Source organism: Glossina fuscipes, unplaced genomic scaffold (genome assembly GCF_014805625.2).
Source record: "Glossina fuscipes isolate IAEA_lab_2018 unplaced genomic scaffold, Yale_Gfus_2 2, whole genome shotgun sequence".
NCBI lineage: Eukaryota > Metazoa > Arthropoda > Insecta > Diptera > Glossinidae > Glossina > Glossina fuscipes.
The window spans coordinates 28,004,518-28,023,504 of NW_023998416.1; the positions used below are offsets into that span (position 1 = coordinate 28,004,518).

Sequence of the window (18,987 nt, forward strand, 5' to 3'; positions counted from 1 at the left end):
TATTAGATCTTCAAACGACATGTTACAAACTTCATGATATTCGGAACATTAGTCTACACGTGCCAGTTATCGTTAATTTATAAAAAGCTTCAGTGAAACAACAGTCTGGCGATATCTATATACCATCCTACGACTTTGTTAAGCGATGTGTTATGTACAATTTATCGGGCAAGACTTTATGCCCTACGTGCTTTTGCCTGAAATAATTCTTTACCTACTTCGCTTATAAACTAAAAGAGATTATAGGTTCATGACACTTATTGAATGGTTGCAAAATATTGTACTTATTACAGTATATTTATCTGTCAAATTGGTACCTTAGCAATCACTTTCATCATAAAATAGTAAAGATTAGGCCTTGTCGCCAAATTACTGAAATTAGCATTCAACAAATAACGTGCGTCCTATAGTAGACAGTTATCAAAACGTAGCCATGTTTTTTGGACCAAATTTGTTGCCCAACAGATGACGAGAAAGTAGTGACCAACGACGAGCAATACTTTGAATAGCAAATGTGGCCATATTAGAAAAAAAAAAAAAAAAAAAAATTCGAAAAAAAGCGGGCTCGTAGTTATACTACTATTAAGACTTTTGCTATTTGCAGTCATGAGAGTAAGTCCAGCGTTCTAAAATATAAATTATATAAAATTGTACAAAAATTTTCAAATAATTAACAGCAAAATCGTAAAATTTCCAATTTTCGCCAATTATTACTCGCCAGTTAATAATTTGCGCACGAATCACGCCAATTATTTAAACTCACCTGAGCATATCAACAAACAAAGAACGTATGTGACAAAGTTTCAGTTTTTCATTTCAAGTTTTGTTCAACGCATGGTACTTTTATCAACACTCCCATAACTTGACAGATAGACTTGCATGAAATTCAAATTTGATAATAATCCGTTAGGAATGCGGTGAATAGGAAAACTACTACATCGTCTACCGTACCTTCAACTTTTTGTTCCTCTTATGATGTTGGGCACAATAGAATCGCTTGTTTTTTCACTATCTTTTCTGTTCATTCAATTTTTCTTTTCTAAATGCAATCAATTTTCTTCAATGTATACGTATCGTGGTGGAGCAATATGGATTGAATGATGTTTGTGTGCGCAAAGAATTTTCTTTTCAATTTAAAAATACTGCAGATGTTTGGTACTTTCTCTGATAGTGAACATAAATCTGTCGAGTTTTAGTTAAAACTAAGCGTATGTATATATATATGTAATTGAAATTTTCAACTAAAATCAAAAATTTTCCACTTTAATAACTTCGCTTAAGGTAAGGAGGGAATTCTTCCATAATATTTTGAAGAATGCTTAAAAATCTTCGTTAAAAGAAAATGAAGGCATAGTTTAAGCATTTAGTAGTTTGTCGAAAGCTATGAACTTATAAGTACATATGAATCATTGTTATAAAACTTTGTTTTCAATATACTATCCTCGTCGTCTATTATATCATTACGCCACTTTTGGTCCAAGGATATAGTAAGCTTGCGGAGATGCACTTGAGATAGACCCAACATTTATTATATCGTGTTGTTTATTGTCTGTTCATCCGTCCATCTGTCCGCCTGCCTTGTGTTCCACCTGCAGCTCGCAAAAGCGCTAAACCAATTGGTATATAGAAAGTACCTGAAGAGCTTAATATCTATTAAATATTTAACTTTATTAAAGCGACTACACTAACCATTTAGTTTATGCTTCCAAAATAGAAAGAGAGCCGATAGTCTTAACTATTCTCTCTTAACTATCCTCTTCTATTTTAGTCCTAGATTTTATTTCTTCGGTCTTAATAAATTATAAAAACAATAATAACATCCTAAGCCACTTATAAGCGAAGTTGACGTAGTTGTTTAGTTGAGGAGGACAATTTCTGCATAAGAAACCACCAAAAATAATTAACCGCCGCACTATTTTAAAACAACATCAGCAAACATCTAAGTTTGTAGAAATTTAGCGGAGTTTATTGGAAAAATAAAATATTGCGCTTAATTAATTCTAGAACTATCGCGTTGGACACTTTCACCTTCTGCAACATTTGAGCTTCGCAGAATTGGCATATAACACTAAATTACTAAAATTCTTTATCGAATGGTATTTATATGAGAACGCCTTTAAATGCCTATCAATTAGATAACATATAACTGTTTCTAGCAAAATATGAATCGTAATTTTTCTGGAAATAGCTGAGTCACAAAAATAATGATTGGAAGCAAAAGTTAAGCACAAACATTCCTTGAAATGGGTGTGATTTGTCAACAAACGTGCCTATAATATAGAAGAAACTGACACGAACTCGAAAAAACACTGACCACTTTTCCATCTCCATTTCCATATTTTCATCTATAACTTTTGATTATGTGAAGATATTTCCAAAAAACTGCTGCACAAATTTTAGTGTCAGCAATAATCCGAGCACAGCCAAAGATAAAATTTGACCCAGATAAATAAATTATAGGAATAAAGTTTTAAAGCATTAAGATCTAAGGCTATCGGCCTCATTGAAAACTCGACCATTGAGTTGTTAGTCGAGATTCTCTGTCAACTCAGTCGCTCAGGCGGATAAAATTTTAATTCAAATTTTCAGTTTATTCGTAGTGAGCTGAAAAGCGTGGTAAGATGCATTAGAACAAAATTATACCGTTTCAGCTTTCTATGTTATATGGGAAGTGTTCGAACAAGTGGACTGATCCGGATCATTTTCAATGAAGTGCGTGCTTGCACCAAAATAGCTCGGTGTACCAAGCTTCATCAAGATATTATATAGGAAAAACTGCTATCAGAAAGGTATAGATGGACTGACAAACTTGGATTGATTCTGATTAAACTGATTCTGTATAATTAAAAGTATAAAAGAAAGAGTGGGCCCGCACAAATTTGATGTACCAGGCATCACAAGTGGTATAGGGTACCAACATAAAAACAACATAAAAATTATAAAAATAATGACAATTGTTGAAAAAAAACTAAACCCGACACGACAAGGATGCCTTAGACCAAGAATTTTAAATTTCTTAGATTACTCTATTTCCATATCACTAATCCGTCGGCTGGTAAGAAGGTAAGCATTACAAGTAAGCTTCAGTTCATATTCGAGATCCTTTAAGCGTCAATATCTGAAAGATCGTTAGAAAGGTGCAAAGCACGTTTTGACTGTCGCTATTGCGCTACATGTTAATGAACGGCTCAATAGCTCAAGTAGCTTCCAAATGAAAATTAATAAGATTTTTGTACAAATGCGCCCATGTATTAAATGGATAACGATAATGGGTCGGCGTATGCCTTTTCACTTCATCGAAGTCCAGAAAGGAATCACCTAAACACTATAATTACCCCGGTCACCTCCCCATGCATGCATTGTTTATTCCCCAGTATAAGAGTAACAGTAAAGTATCCGAATGTTAATCATTATATTACCGATGGCGAAATTTTAAGTTTTTTGTTTTCAGGGTATCACCCGAGAGTAATCTCAAGTAAGCAAAACAACTTTTATTAAAAACTGTTATCAAGCATAAACTCTTTATGTATTCAAATAAGAATTTCTTAATCGCTTTCGTGTAAGTAGGGAAGGAAATGCACACACTTTTCAGAAATCATTGGAGGCAGAATTTCAACATAAAATGGCATTTATCCCACAAGATGTTATTTGCTCAAGAGTTCTTGGGGCTTCTTAAAGGATTTATTCTTGATAAAATATCACAAATCTTAATTATCTTTACCAAGTGCTGTCATAATGACTAAAAGGGTGTAAAAGTTTTCATGGAGGTACTTACTACACTCTTATTCATCGGTTTGAACTTTCGACTTAGTCTGTTTTGATGATAAATCGATGCGCATTTCTTATGCATTCTACATGAATTTACTCAATATCAAATGAACACCTAGTGGTCGAATGCTTACAATCAAAGGCAAGCGATCTGTTGTAGAAACATATGAGCTCTACTTAAACTTAATTAAAGTAATTGAACGTAAAGGTGAAAGTGTTTTCAATATTTAAATAAAAAGAGTAATTTTATATGTTATCTTATTACCAAGACGGAAACTTTCAACTTAACCAATAAATGTAAGATCAACGAAAGCGATAAGCGGAGGTGTAACGAAAGCCTGCTTTTATTTCATATATATGTAATCAATTACTGGTGGGTGAGTGCAAAAATTTCGACCTAAGCTTACGTGTTACATATGTAACACAATCGCATACACATACACACTCTCTCTTTCTCTCTCTCTTGTTCTATTTTCAATTTTTTTTAACACAATGCGCCATGTGTTCTCTCTCGTGGTATATCTATTAAAATTTACACTTGACCCACCTTTTATAGGTATATATATGTGTGTGTGTGTATATATATGTGGCTTTTTTTCTGCTTTCTGGTTTATATTCCGCTAAAAGCGTTGGCTATATTTCCTTTCCTTATATTCGTTGTCACGATACATTCAGAGCATTGTTTTTGGCAGAGAAGTAAAACTTATTGTTGTTGTTGTTGTTCTTGTTGTTGTTTTTGTTGGTTTTGTTGTTGCTGCTATATGTACTTTCTGAAATTGGCTTTTCATATGTTTGACATGAATATAAAACTGCATATATATACATATATATATATATATATATATATTTAGATGTTTAGTACAAAACATGCACACGTATGTGGAATCGCTATAGAATCTTGTCGTTTGGCTCGAACGGCTGTCATGTGAATTTGTTCGCTTTTACTGTTGTAGTATGGCGTTGGTAAACATCACCAACAACGCAACCGTCACCAATACTGCTCTCTGCAGCAGAGTCTACTATTACAATAACACCAGCAGCGACAGCAGCAACGTACCGACATTGTTTTTGTAAGCGTTCTTATCGATGTGCATGTGGGTGGTAGATGAAGAATGAAAAGCGTTTTATATCATTTCATTCACATTTATTTCAGTTTGTATGCACGCATACATACATGCATATACGAACTATACACAAATACATACATACACACACACACACACACACACACACATATGCATAAACGTACACATACAAACACACGCACAAACAGTTTGCTTTATTAACTGCTTGTATGCTTTTGACCGATTCGTCCGCCGCCTCTCTAACGGATGATTGGCTTGATTTGACTTACTGCCAGTCCTAAACCGACTGCAAGCTTGTTTGTTGGGTAAGTAGGTTCTTTCTCTTTTGTGCGTAAGTTTGTATATGTGTAATTATGGTGTAAGGCTTTCTTATTTTTTCTTTTTATTTTTTTTATTTTTTTTTATTTTTTCTTTTTTTTGTAGTAGATTTTTAGGAGCAGTGATACGTCAAGTGTAACACTTTTTCTATTTTTATTATTACACTCATCCTACAATTACGTGCTAGCACTAGCTGAGCACGTGTGTATGCATACGTGTGTGTGCGTATGTACGTATGTAAGCATGGAATACAATATTAATATTATATTGTTTTTTTTTAAAAGTTTGTACGATTTAATGAAATGGTTTTTTTTCTTTTCTAGACTCACAACACAACAGATTCTTCTTCTTCACTCTAAAACACTCTAATTTATTTATTTACTTTTTTTTTATTATTTCAATAACAATTTCCAAGAAATGGTAGTCGATCGCCTAATGCCAGGCGACTAATTAAAAGCACATTTTCACTTGTTTGGTTTGAATATAAATTTTGTCGGATTTCGTTACGCGTCGTCGCGTCATCATAATCGTTATAATTTTAATCCAATTTTAATTTTATAACGAATTGATAGACATCCATTAGGAGTAGTAGTAGCAGTAGTAGTAGTAGTAGTAGTAGTGGTAGTAGTAGTAGATGAAATGCATAAAGATTTGTATATAACTCTGCAGGTATACTTATTATTATACAATATTTTGAACTCCCACGAGCACTACCCAACTATAACAAATGAGCACACGGGCTGGAGGATGTTTTTTTTCTTCTTAATTTTCTTCTTTTTTTTTTTTTATCTTTTAAAGGCGTACAGGCATACGAACACACGACTTCCGCATTTGTATCACTTTTTCTCGTTTCTCGTTTATGCACATACACCTATATGTATGGATATAATTCTCTTTTCATTTTTTTTTTTTTTTTCTCACCGTTCATTTACACAATGAAAACTTCTAGGGAAACGCTGTAAGGATTTTCTATTGTTTTCGAACCAATTTTTAAACTTGATATATTTTCATTTCTAGTATTAGTATTTTTCTTCTTATTATTATTATTTAATCTAAAAGTGTGTGTAATTCTGATGCACTGTTATTTTTTATTTCGTTTTCATTTAAATGAAAAAAAAAAAAAATATTTATTTAAATAGATAAACAAAACTTCCAAAAAAACAAGAAATATCAGCAGCAATTCAACGCAGCGTACCAATTCTTCAAACAACCGAACGCACGAACAGCCAGCAGCCACTATACTCATCAGGATATTTATTGCATGCATAATATGCTTACAACTTTTTTTTTATGCTTAGAGAAAATTTTTACTCTCCCAAGTGCAATGAGATTTTCCTTAGCCCATGCGCATTGCAGCACAGGTGAATCTCTTCCTCTAAAATTTGTGGTTGCCATTAGCATAGTTTTAGGATTAAGAAAGAACTCTATTGGTGAGCGGCGGGGGGGCGAAGAACTCAAAATTTTCGTTGACGATCGATTAAACAGGCTATGTGAATAAGAAGAAGTATTTTATCCCCTTAGAGTATTTGTTGAAATTCGATTGTGCTCGAATAATATATTTGGTCTGATCAAGATCTATCAATGAAGACAAAGAAAACGAACATTTTCTTTTAATAATCATCAAGATTTCTATGGCCCACTTTATAACCCCGGAAACTGCGATCATTCAATACCCTAAACTATTTCCTGAGGAGTTTTCCAGAGCACGACGTAATATGATAGCAGAAACATTGTGCGATCCAGTCCATTTTTCATAGAGTTCGACTTTGGACCAAAACGTTAGTTGTCTGTCAAATTTCATCAAAATGACTCGAATATCCCGACTCGTAGGCTCTACACAAAAATGGATGGAAGGGCGCCAAAGAATAAATGAAAAGGCAGCCTTTAATTCTGAATGCAAGAAAACAAGTAAAAAAAACAGACTTGCATCGATTCGGAGATTAATTCGCCAAAGAAGCAAGTGGAAGAGCAGGTTTACTTCCATTCAGGGATTAATTCTGAATCAACTCAGAAAAGGATTATCAGTGAGTTCATATAGTAGAAGTGAGTCGCTCAGAGCTTACTTTACTTGCATCACTGGTGCTTCATATTATAATTGTTGGTCACTGTAATAAACGTCGCGGCAAGTCCGTCCCGCACACTCAATCTATGAGTCTATCTCTTCTTCATGCCGCGAAATTGTAATCAAAAACGTGCAGATGTAATTTATAAAACTCGTCCAGCACACGTCCAATAATCAAAGAAATTGTATCGAAAAAAATTTGTCGGTTTTTTTAATCAATAATAAGCGAACTTTCGTAGATACCGATCTGACTTTTACGCTAATCATACACTAGAAATGCTTAAGATTGCCCCCTAAGGAGAACATAGTTTATTTACTCGTTCACGACACTACCAAGGAGCGAGGAAATAGCGCTTTTGTCACTCCACCTGCAACACTTAGCAACAAGTCAGGAATCTCATCATACGTTAGTTCTATGCAGAAATTTCTTCATCTATCGAAGCTCTTAATATCAAAAATACATTCGAAAATTGTAGCCGTCGAGAGTATCTGATCGACGTCCTTAATAAGTGTCCAAGCGAAGGGGAGTATATCATCAAGATCAAAAAATCTTTGCAGCGAGATTAGCCAAACGAGTTTTGCTGCACAATGTCGCTTACGACATTCCTCCTTGTCATGCCCTTGACCCCTTTACGCGTATATCCAGAAGTGAAATCTAGTAAAAGTATTCAGAGAGAGATTTCAGCTTTCACGTAATATATTATATAACGCTCCACTGCGCTCCACTGTTCTAGTTAATACAAGTGAAACCGGGAAGAAAGACTACAAATATCTTTCTAACTTCAGTATGGATTGATATCTAACATATATATCCATAGTTTGAGAATCAGCATGTCTCTAGAACTTAACTTGATTACCGGTTTATAGTGAGAATTAAAAGCGGCCTTTAGATTAAAGCGACACCCATCGTCACAGCACCAACTAGTTGATTTCCAGCAAACCTCAGATCCGTAACAGTGCAATTGTTTTGTCGCGAGACCTTCTCGCACGTCAAGGCCTACTGGATCAAAAAATCGCTTGCATTACAACTAGAGAAAAACACTTACATGACTCTACACACACATATATATGTAAATATATATATATATAGATGTAAGTATAATTTGACTCCCTTTCTGTCTGCTATTTTTTCTGCCTGGAGCCTTTACATTTAGGTCTGAAAAGTTGAGAAAGAACACACTCTCGAGTTAATTTCTATAGTTTAGTTGATTCTCGGAAACGTATAAATATAAACTTGCAAAAGGCAAAAACCTTCAATTTCGCTGCTTAGATCAGAAAACCGCCATTTATCGATACATGAACATATCTACACATACATCATATAGTAGAATGTTGCAAATGATGCGGAAAGCAAAGTTGTTCTAAACAGACAACTTTCTTGGGCTGCCTTTTTATTATTTAATAGACAAATGTTCTGTTAATTGCAATCAGAAAGCTGATAAGAAACGACGTCTCCCAAGCAGCGATATGCATGCATAATAAATATTATTGCAAATTAGAACTCAGTTGAGCAGAGAACATGATACGACTAGTACTTGCATTTGAAATCGTCTCAATTTTGCAAAATAAATCTTTAACTTTGAATTTAACGTATTTTCTCGCTTGGTAAACAAACAAAACGGAAGAAAAGTGAAAAAAATTCAAAGTTAGATTTAAAAACCAAGCAAGCAAGCAAAAAATATACATATATATATATATATTTATATGTATATATTTATAAAATACAAAAAAAAAAAAACAACAACAATGGAAAAGTATGCGTGTGTTTGAAGTTTTACAGTGAAAGCAAGAAAAGCAAAATAAAATAATTTTCATTTTTCAGAATATTTAATAAATTGAAATATTTACTGAAAACGGTCTTATGTTTCCTAATAGCTTGCATGCTACTGCCAATTATTATATTGTCGTTTGTGGGTAAGGGAAAACCAAATATATATATATATATATATATAGATATATATCTATAGATATATGTATAGATGTAACATAAAACTTCACCTGCCTAAGCGTATATATACATACGTTTCATATAGGATTGATTATGCATAGGTAGGGCATGAATATTTTAAAAAGCGCTTATGCCTAATCACTTATCCCAATCGCTTGCCAACGATAAACAGTTAACTTCTCGCTATTGACTTTTAAAAACATATATACATATAAAAACGATCTTTGACCAAATATTACTCACAGTTTGTTTTTTTTTTTTTTTTTTTTCTTTTCTTTTATTCTTGTGATAAGCTGCGGCATATTTTGCTCATGCATATCTGCTAAGTCAGAGTCTCTCAAATGCGCGGTTCTTGTTAACTGCATTACATCGGGTTGCATGGCATGCTTGAATAAACGATTTTTATACCGATCTGGACAAATGATAACAAATTCTCCGTTCGATTTGAAAAATTGTCAAATAACCATCGGACCTTCTCGAGTAAGAGTTAGTTGAGAAAATGCCGAAGCTAATGCCACAATTTCAAATGGTTTGGAGTAGGTCGGAAAGAATGCTATTTGACAGCTACGGTAACTGAAGTTAGCGACTGAAAGAAAATGGAAAAGCTAGCGAATGAGGATAAGTTCCAAGTGGAATTTTCAAAATTGAAGGTTTGTTTATAAAACTTCTTGTGGCCAAATTATAGAAAGTATTGTCCATCGTTACCCGCTAGTTTTTCCACCCTTCAACAACATATGAATTCCCTGTCGCAAGAGTAATTTCTTCTTTAAAGCTAGTCGTCAACTGAGTCATTTTCTTGGTGCCTGCATAAGAGTGTGAGCGTTGTTCAAACAATCAATCATCGATTGAACAAAATTGAATAGTAATGAGAGCAATGTAGACGGGATAGCACATTGCAGCTTATACTCTCCTTACCCTATCAATCACCTGAATCAGCCCTTAAGTATTTGATGACTTTCGACCAAATTCTCCGATGATGATGATTCGGGGCTGAGCGTAAGCTTAATACAGTGAAGTTTTTCCACGTTAATTTTAATAGTTCCTCCTGAAGCCAATAAACATCGGGGCTGAGCTTAACGCCACAAATATTCGCCTTTGACGTTAACGTTAACGGTTCATCTTAACTATTTGACATATTGTTCTGTGTTGGCGGTTTTCCACCATCCGCCACGATTCAAAAGAACATTTTTTCGCATTGAAACAAAAAGGCAACGCTTTGCGTAAACGCTCTCCTAGTGCCACATAATAGCCAAGACCATAAGTCCATAACTTCCAAGGCTAGGTTAGAAAAATCAGATTTTGGTGTTCTGGTATTCTACGGTGTAAGAATAAATTAACTTGGATTGAAATCACACAATCTTTCATGGATTCGATTTAAGCTTTTAAGATCCTTTGATGAACGTTGGTACTTCCGTACTAGCGTGTATAGGCACAAGGATGAATGCTATTGAAACTAATTCGGATCGAAGCAGTTTTCCGACTACATCTCATACAGCAACTTAATTTGTAAAGTCGTGATATGAACAACTATACGGTAGTGTAGGGTATTGGCTGATACCCACTATAGTGGCTTTACTTGTCATCTTCGACAAAACTCAACTTTATTCATGAAGATGCTCTCCTGCAAGAATGCCAAGTTGTCTCTAGCTTTTCGATGCCTTTTTATGCCATACACTACTTGTTGTTTGCAGTATGTTCAGTTCATGGGGGTGTACGTAACATCCGGAAGATGTTAAAATAGATCTTTTATTACAGCACTTATTATTTTAGAAGCTTAGTAAAGTACCTGTGTTTAATATAGTCAGGGGCGTTGAGCCTTTTTAATTTTTTTTTGAATCTGACTTCAGTGGAATAGAAGGGACAAATTTAGAACAAAGCTGAATATTCTAGAGAAAGCTTTAAAGATGTAAAGGAACATCGATTCCACTGCACACTAAGCTAAGCTAAATCTTAGGTATACTTAGTTCCAAAATTTTAAACTCATACATTACCAAAATAAATTGAATTTTCATTTCGCACGTACAGCTGCCCACTATAGTAATCAGCTGGTCTATTATGTGCTCTCAACTAAATATCCGAATTTACTAATTTCACAATCGAAGAAAATACGCACTCTGATCGATACGCCTCGGAACGCTGGCATATTTCACTTCCTCTTGCAAATACGGGGCCCGTGCGATTTTGACAAGATTAAGCAGTTCTACGAACAATATCTGACAAACGCTCGAGATAAAGCGGGATATTTGAAATTTCCGAAATTGCGGCAACAATTGGTCACGTGCTGGGGACACTACGCTTGGGTGAAGGATAGCAGGTCTGATTGCATATAATATGCAAAAAGAGAAAATTTTCCAATCAATTTTTATATCATAAGAATCTTGTTGCTTGCAGTTCCTTCAATGTGAACAATCACATCTTACTGAATACGGAAGTCTATCGCGGACGTTCGGTGAATGATGGTAATATTCAAGAGTTTGTTAGTGATTTGGCGAGAAAATATATACCTTCCGATCTTCCACAATGGCAAGTTATTGTAATACCCACGTCATTGAGGGCGTCCACATCAACGAGAGAAGCCGAAGGTTCGAGTGAAAACGTTGAGGTAATTGTTCAAAAAAAACTAACGAGTGCCTGAAATACTTTAACTAAGTAGGTTAGGATTGCAGAGATTTAAACTGATTTAAGTTTAAATTCAACTTTTTGGAATGAGACACTATCCAATAGCTTGAGTTGTTCGGATCAGACCACTTTTTCGCCCACTTCCCATATAACGACTTATTTTAATAAGTCATTACAAGAACAAATTATGTAATTTTGCGAATTTCACGACAAAAATTCGCCCAGTGACAGTATATCTGCATTCTAAATTGATGTGAAAACGTTGGATCGGGTGGAGTCATTTTTTGAACCTTTTGACTTAAACGTTTTTATGAAAACTGGCAAAAAGATCTAATCTTTAATATTTGATGATGAAAGTTGGTTGACAACAGTAAATTAGCAAAGAAATCAACCTTACCAACTTTGGACCCCATAGGTGTATATTTTGGATACCACGATAAGAAATCTTATGCCAAAAACGCCTAACTGTTAATGTTTTGTGATGAAAGCAAAAGTTAAGTGGACCAAATTTAAACCGATCCTCCAGAGAAAGGCTTAGTTTTAAATATATATTATGATGAAAATTCGTGCATAGTTGCAACTGAGCAAAAACATTAACGCTAGGGAATTGGAATGCAGGATGTCTACTTTCTAAGGCTTCATCGTACATAGGGGTTATCATGAACAGCCAGCCCTCGTATCGAGAGGAAGTCTAACTTCTCTTTTCTTATGATGAACGTTAAAAAATAATACAATTTTTAGGAAGTAAGTATGGATCAAGTCATGTGACCTTTTGGGCAATCACCAATATGCGGGCTTTAAAACGCCATAATGTGTAATTTTTTGAGTGAATGACTGTATTAGTCGAAGTGGTGTAGGGTCTAATGGTCGGCCTTGCCGGATTATAAAGTCCTTACTTGTTTCTAATTGAAATTTTTGATAAACATCTCTAAAAATTTTCCAGAACGACCACTACTATATTCTGGTAAAAATTCATCATTTGATTATAGCTGAAGAAGATGATTTACATATAAGTGAGATGTTAATGTTGGAGGACAACTCGGACCAGCTTGTTGTGGAGTTCGGTGACACATGCCGTCGTAATTCACGTAATCAAAATTTGGCTTACTTTGTACGCAAGCCCCAGCACATAGAAAATCTTTTAAGACATATCGGACAATTGATTGTCAATATGTGGCGTAAATTTAACTACAATTTTGAATCGTTAGAAACGCCCGATGACTGCAATCGTCTCAAAGTAACTTATTTATCTCAATTGCTATCCCTTTTACTCTTTATACTGATACAAGCGTTAATTAGTTGGTGGAAATTGAGAAAGATCGCGAAGAGAAGATCTTTCCAATATCTAAAGTATCGATCGAATACATTAACATTCAATCAGCTGCTAATGCAAGAGATGAAGCGTCGCAATTTGTCTTGGAAAATTGCTAAAGACGCGTTACTCACATCATGCCATCCCGTGAATGTAGTTACCACCTTGGCCACGATCATTGTGCAAATTAATATTAATGGCATCATTTTAATACCGTATCATATCTATTGTGAATTATTTGCATTGCGCGAACTCATCTTTAAAGGCCAAACTACACTCACTTCATCTTATTGCGGCCGACTGTCCATATACGTGCCATTGGTACTTTACGCTCAAATTGAATTTATAAAAATTTGTTGGGAATTATTCAAGGCTCCAGTTAATATCTATGAAGAATTATTCCAATACACAACACGTGAACCAAATATATTGCATATGAAATCTTATTCCGGTCGCAAAATTGTCTCCTTTTCAAAGTCAATCGACGCTCAGCGTTTAAGGCAACGCGTATCCTTTAATAAAGATTTAAGGGAATCGGATTTCACTTTAGCTTGCGTTGCCGGCGCCATTTACGATTACTTTAGAACTTATGCGGATTCTGCACCGGTTCCACAAACATTGAATACTACTTGTCGTACTATAGCTAAAGGCTACTTTACCGAGAGATTGGGTGATAAAGCTGATAACATAGGTGGCGTTGTTTTCCTTCAATTACCTTTAAAAATTCCCGATCGCAAACATGTGCAACAAATTCATTCCATAATAGAAAAGATCAGATCTAAGCAAGTTATGATCTATTTAGCTTCGATGGGACAAACGAAACATGACATGATTACTGCGTTACTGCCACGGGTTTTAACGAAAATCTGTATTAATTATTTTTCTTTTAATTTTCCCGTCACTATAACCAAAATACATGGGGAAAATTCGGAATTTCAAACACTTTGGGGTCAACAAGTTGATGACGTTTTACTATTCAGACCGCCTCAATCGAAGACGTGTAAGTGCAAAATATGCGAAAATATGCGAATTATTTTGTATTCATTTATCATTATTTGCAGGCTTATCGTTAAATATTCATCGTTTCGGCGATAAATATCGTTTAGCGATAATGGCTGATACTGAACTCGGTCCGGACCATTCGCAAATTTCCCGTTCATTTGAGAATTACATGGAAAATGCTACCCTGTAAATATAAATTATGTTAATTGAATAAATTGTTAAAAAAAAAAAAGAAGAAAATGCGCGACACTCTTGTTTTAATACCGAGCAGCTCCGGGAAACGATGCTTTATGCTTAACATTGCGATCACAGTAAGTGTCGGCCCAGGGCTACTTGTAGTACAGGACATGTTAAAACAGTAAACACTTAGAAGGACATGAGATAGAGTTATCTTAAGATTGTCCGTCCGTCCATTCATCTGATGTCTGACAATGCATTTTTGCTTTTGAGATATTTTGATGCAATTTGACACACCAACTCTAGAAAATGGTTCGAATCGGACCACTTCCACGACTTATTTTGAAAAGTCATTAACTGAATAACAGTAACAGAAAACGAACTGGCGTAGAGTATTTGGCCCGTAATGCCTATACTGTTTTTACTTGTTCTCTTATTGAAGTATATATTTTTGTATAGCGAGTGTTCGCTCTCTCTCTCTCTCTCTCTCTCTCTCTCTCTCTCTCTCTCTCATACCGACATGCCTTGGAATGTTGTAAGAAACTTATCTGCGCCTCAGAATGATTTGTTGGATATCTATCATCTAAAGTAAATTTTCTATCAAGACTCTTGCCATGTTAAACTACTAGGTAGCCTTGTTATCGGTTATACCACCGTTGAGAGATCTACTGTAAAAAAGTTGTAAGGCACACGAGAAGTTTTCTATTTTCTAATTTCAACTTCTCTTCAACTTCTCAATCTCCTCAACTACGAATCTTTTTACAGGCGGACGGACGGTCATTAATAAATCTTCTTATATGTCTTAGCTGAATCTGTGTATGCATATTTACACTCAGTTGGATATTTCAGCAACCCTTGGACTTTGATGGCGAATTTAAAAACCGTTCAAAAGGCAGAATCTAATCTTCGCGAACCTTTCCTCCTTCCAATCCGATATGCATGAAATAATGATTACGTTCCAGATAACTTGACCGTCACTAGTTCTTTGATGATTGGCTATGAAAGATTTAGGATTTAGATGAGCGAAGATCACCTTTTACTATTAGTTTGCATTGTTTCGCAAATATTTGTTCACTCTTACGGAATGTGAATTACTTGGCAAAAGCTTTTGAATAAAAATTTTTATCAGTAAAGCGCTGAGATATAAAAATCAATTTTTTTTATATTGTTTAAAAAGGAAAAACAAAAGCAAACATATTTTTTATATATATTTTTATTTGTTTGCGGTAAACGTAATTAATTGCCCCCTCTAAGAAAACTAAAAAATGCAATCACTTGGCAGAATGTTAGATGAGGAACACTATCGCCACGGCTTACGGAACCATTTTATGGGTCAGGTGAAAAATTCAAAATTGCAGGTAAATTGAAGGCCAACGTTAACTTAATTGACAATTCAAACATTTTTTCGCAAACAGAAATATTGTCAAGGTGCCCTACAGGACACTCCAGCCCAATATATTAAAGAACAAGCTTTACGCGGCCAACAGAAAATGCATGAATACGAGATGTCGAAACAGAAACAAACACCGCAACCAAGGCCAAGCGGCGGTGATGCTGAAAGAATGCTTTGTGATCCGGCATTTTCATCGCAAATAAGTTCGGATTCGTATCGTCAGAAGAGCAGCGATTACGCCTTACGTCAATTGCATTGTAATCCTAAGGCACCAGCACCAGCAACTCCCATGAATCCGTGCTCGCCTATCCACAATAAATACATACCGGACGATTGTCCAGATAGATATCTTTTTGAAACTGATTCAAATTTCGGCGGTGTATGTTGCGGTTCAGATGAAAGCGTTAAATCTCAAAAAACTTCCAAGACTGTGGTCAGTCGAAAAAGCTCGCAGGAATTGCGGAAAATCGTGAAATCCAAATGTAAACTTCACGAGGTAATCGATGAAACCCTAAAGCAAATGTGCCGCAGTGACGACGGCAGTCCCGACGGTAAACATCGATATGAATCTAAAGATAATGATATGCCCGCAGCTCATTGCAAACACTGCAGCGATAAGATGTTGTCACGTCAAAGTCAAAAAGATGTAATGACAGAAATTGGCAAAGGCGATTTTCTCGATTGTCGTAACGGCGATACCTTGACTATTTCAGTAGACGACGTAGTAAATTCAAAGGTAATTAATCCAATGATACGTAAACTGCAGCGCATGTATCTTAATAATCTAAAAGAGGAAATGTCCTTAATGGAAGACTTGGAAAAGCTACCGCACAAGGTTAACGAAGTCTACAAAGCCACAATTTTCAAGCAGAAGGATTAGACCGGTTACAAAAATCCTTACATTTACACTTATATATATATATATATATATATTTTTTTTTTTTTTTTAAATGAATACACAATTTACGTTTCAAAATTGTATTTTGGGAATATGCACTCTACAAAAATATAAATTTGTTTTCCATACAAAGATAAAACACCAAACGGACTTTCGCCAAACGCAAAATGGAAAAAATGCTTCGGAGATTTATGTTCAGTAGATATCTGTTTGTGTTTATATTCTTATTCATATAGTTATCGTATATGTCACGCTTAAGCGTAAAGGTAATGGTAAAAAAAAGTGGCACAGTTAACTAACTTAAGAATGGCAAATGCAATTTTTTTTTTAACTTTACTCTGCCGAGACGTAAGCTCATCCGCGCCGGCGCACTATTTAAGTCATGATGAAGTCAACATAAGACCACCAATCCAAAATTGTAAACACTTACAAGCCATCCTTTTTAATTCCCTTCCCTCCCCGCTCCACACATCAACCTCCTGATGTGTTCGAAAGCGAAAATTTAAAAATTTTAGCTTACAAAAAATACGTTTGCCTCTACTCTTTACATTACATACATACATACATATATACATATCTGTATATATTTTGTTATATGTGCATATGATATAGTACATAGTACCGCATATGTATATGGATGTTTATGTGAAAAGGAAACAACGGCGAATGTCATATAAGTGAAATGATAAATTTTCATATTAATATGACGGAACATGTTTGTCATTTTTATCAAAGAACTCTTTTCTTAATTTAATAATTATTCGTAGTACAAAATAGCTTAGGAACTAAGGACACTTCAACGAAATTTGCAGTGAAACTATGTGAATTTCAGACGGGTCTCTTTGTCAATACATCAAATATATACAATTACAAGCGCATGAATTAAATGTACTTCATGTTAATGGCTTAACTTATTTAGCACAATAACAAATTTTAATACAATAAAAAACTTTTTAAGCTTTTTTTTCTTTTTGATTTGTGTAATTTTTTTATTATTATTATTATTATTATTATTATAAACTTAGCCAGAGAATAAATTGTAAGACTAAAGTCTTAAAGCACTAGCATCTAGGGCTATCGGCTTTTATGAGAAAACTCTACCGCACTTGAGGTTTGAACCCACGACTATTGAGTTGCTAGTCGAGACTCTTGCCTACTCGGCCACTCAGGCGGATTTAGTCCATTTAAAAAGGTTGGTCTGGCTGGTATTTTACTTTTTTTTATCTCTTTTTTAATTTGTTTTAAATATCTTTCGATTTATTTAGCAATTTTTCAGTTTATTTGTGATTTGCTCCACGTTCTTAGTGCCCTTGTAAAAATAACTTTGATTGTTTTCATTTTAAAAACTGTTAGCTGGTTTTTCTCCTTTACATGGTTTATAAAAAAATGTATCATAGCTCCTTCACATTGTTGTCTTTATTAAACCAACGATTCGGTCACTACCGAAAAAAAAAAAAACATGATTTTTCAGGATTATTTGTTCATAAAAAGAATTCGGATTATAGTGTCCTGATAAATGGGTCTTACCTTTAGCCTTCTATTCTTACATAATTCTTCGCATTATTCAAGGTTAGGCTCACAAAAGCGATGTGTGTTACATATTAAAGAGAGGTATAATAAAACATAGATACTTTGTGTAACTCATTTACTTTGACAGCAATTTTTTGGATTTAAATTAGTTTATAAAGTCGCATTTCTTCCCATACCTCAGTAATAGCCCCGAGGATCGCGTACAGTTGTTGAATTTGACGTTAGTGGTACAATGTTGTGGATGATAGTGAGTATTGCTCGGCAGGCGATCATCAAAGTGTGTAGAAGCACGCTCTCCCAAGGCAGAGGCTGTCTCATAGCGTTTAGAAGGCATAGTGAATTCCTGATGAGCGGCACATAAAGCTTGTAAACGATGTAATAAATCAGTTTCAGGTAAATAGCGAAAATGTAGAGTCCGGGCTACAGAAGTGTGAAACGATTGCAATTGAGACAGACGATGATTGATATCGGGATAGTTGCGCTTGCCCGTGGGTCGATTATTACCTGTCAATAGAACGTAGTACTTACTGTGCTCTTGAAGACTTCTAAATTATATTTTTAATTATAACAGTTCAACGACAGGCTTTATAGTTTTTGCTTATTGTCAAATTGTAACTAGTTTTGGAATATTATCCGCAGCCATCAGTCGCGTAGTCGGGCAAGGCTGATCATTAGATACGCTACGTCACTTATTTAATTATTTTCAACGATTACATCTTGTTTTCTACTAAAGCCAGTCTATTTATGAAATGTGAACGTGAACGGACGGGGTGCAAATTTATCAAAATGAATCTTGTTTTCAAAGACTAAATTATTATTCTCCTATGTGTTGTTGCCATACCAAGCCCAACTTCTCATAAACATCATGAGCAAAA

At 34.8% G+C, this 18,987-nt stretch overlaps 3 protein-coding genes across 3 annotated transcripts in view; 2 read left to right on the top strand and 1 right to left on the bottom strand.

Annotated features, from left to right (window-relative positions):
- Positions 1-4,967, bottom strand: part of LOC119633843 — an 18,093-nt gene extending 13,126 nt beyond the window's left edge. The window contains exon 1 of the mRNA XM_038027625.1: positions 4,316-4,967. The gene's annotated coding sequence lies outside the window, so the exon portion shown is untranslated. The remainder of the gene's footprint in view (positions 1-4,315) is intronic.
- A 3,985-nt stretch (positions 4,968-8,952) lies between these two features.
- Positions 8,953-14,304, top strand: LOC119633326. Its single transcript, XM_038026826.1, has 6 exons — positions 8,953-8,987; positions 9,056-9,147; positions 11,207-11,495; positions 11,573-11,783; positions 12,744-14,112; positions 14,174-14,304. The coding sequence occupies exons 1-6, from the start codon at positions 8,980-8,982 to the stop codon at positions 14,302-14,304; spliced, it is 2,100 nt and encodes a 699-aa protein (XP_037882754.1). The 5' UTR covers positions 8,953-8,979.
- Positions 14,305-15,574: 1,270 nt separating this feature from the next.
- On the top strand, positions 15,575-16,564 carry LOC119633566. The gene is made up of 2 exons (XM_038027180.1): positions 15,575-15,649; positions 15,707-16,564. Exons 1-2 carry the CDS (start codon positions 15,575-15,577, stop codon positions 16,562-16,564), a joined length of 933 nt encoding a protein of 310 aa, XP_037883108.1.
- The last annotated feature ends 2,423 nt before the right edge of the window (positions 16,565-18,987 follow it).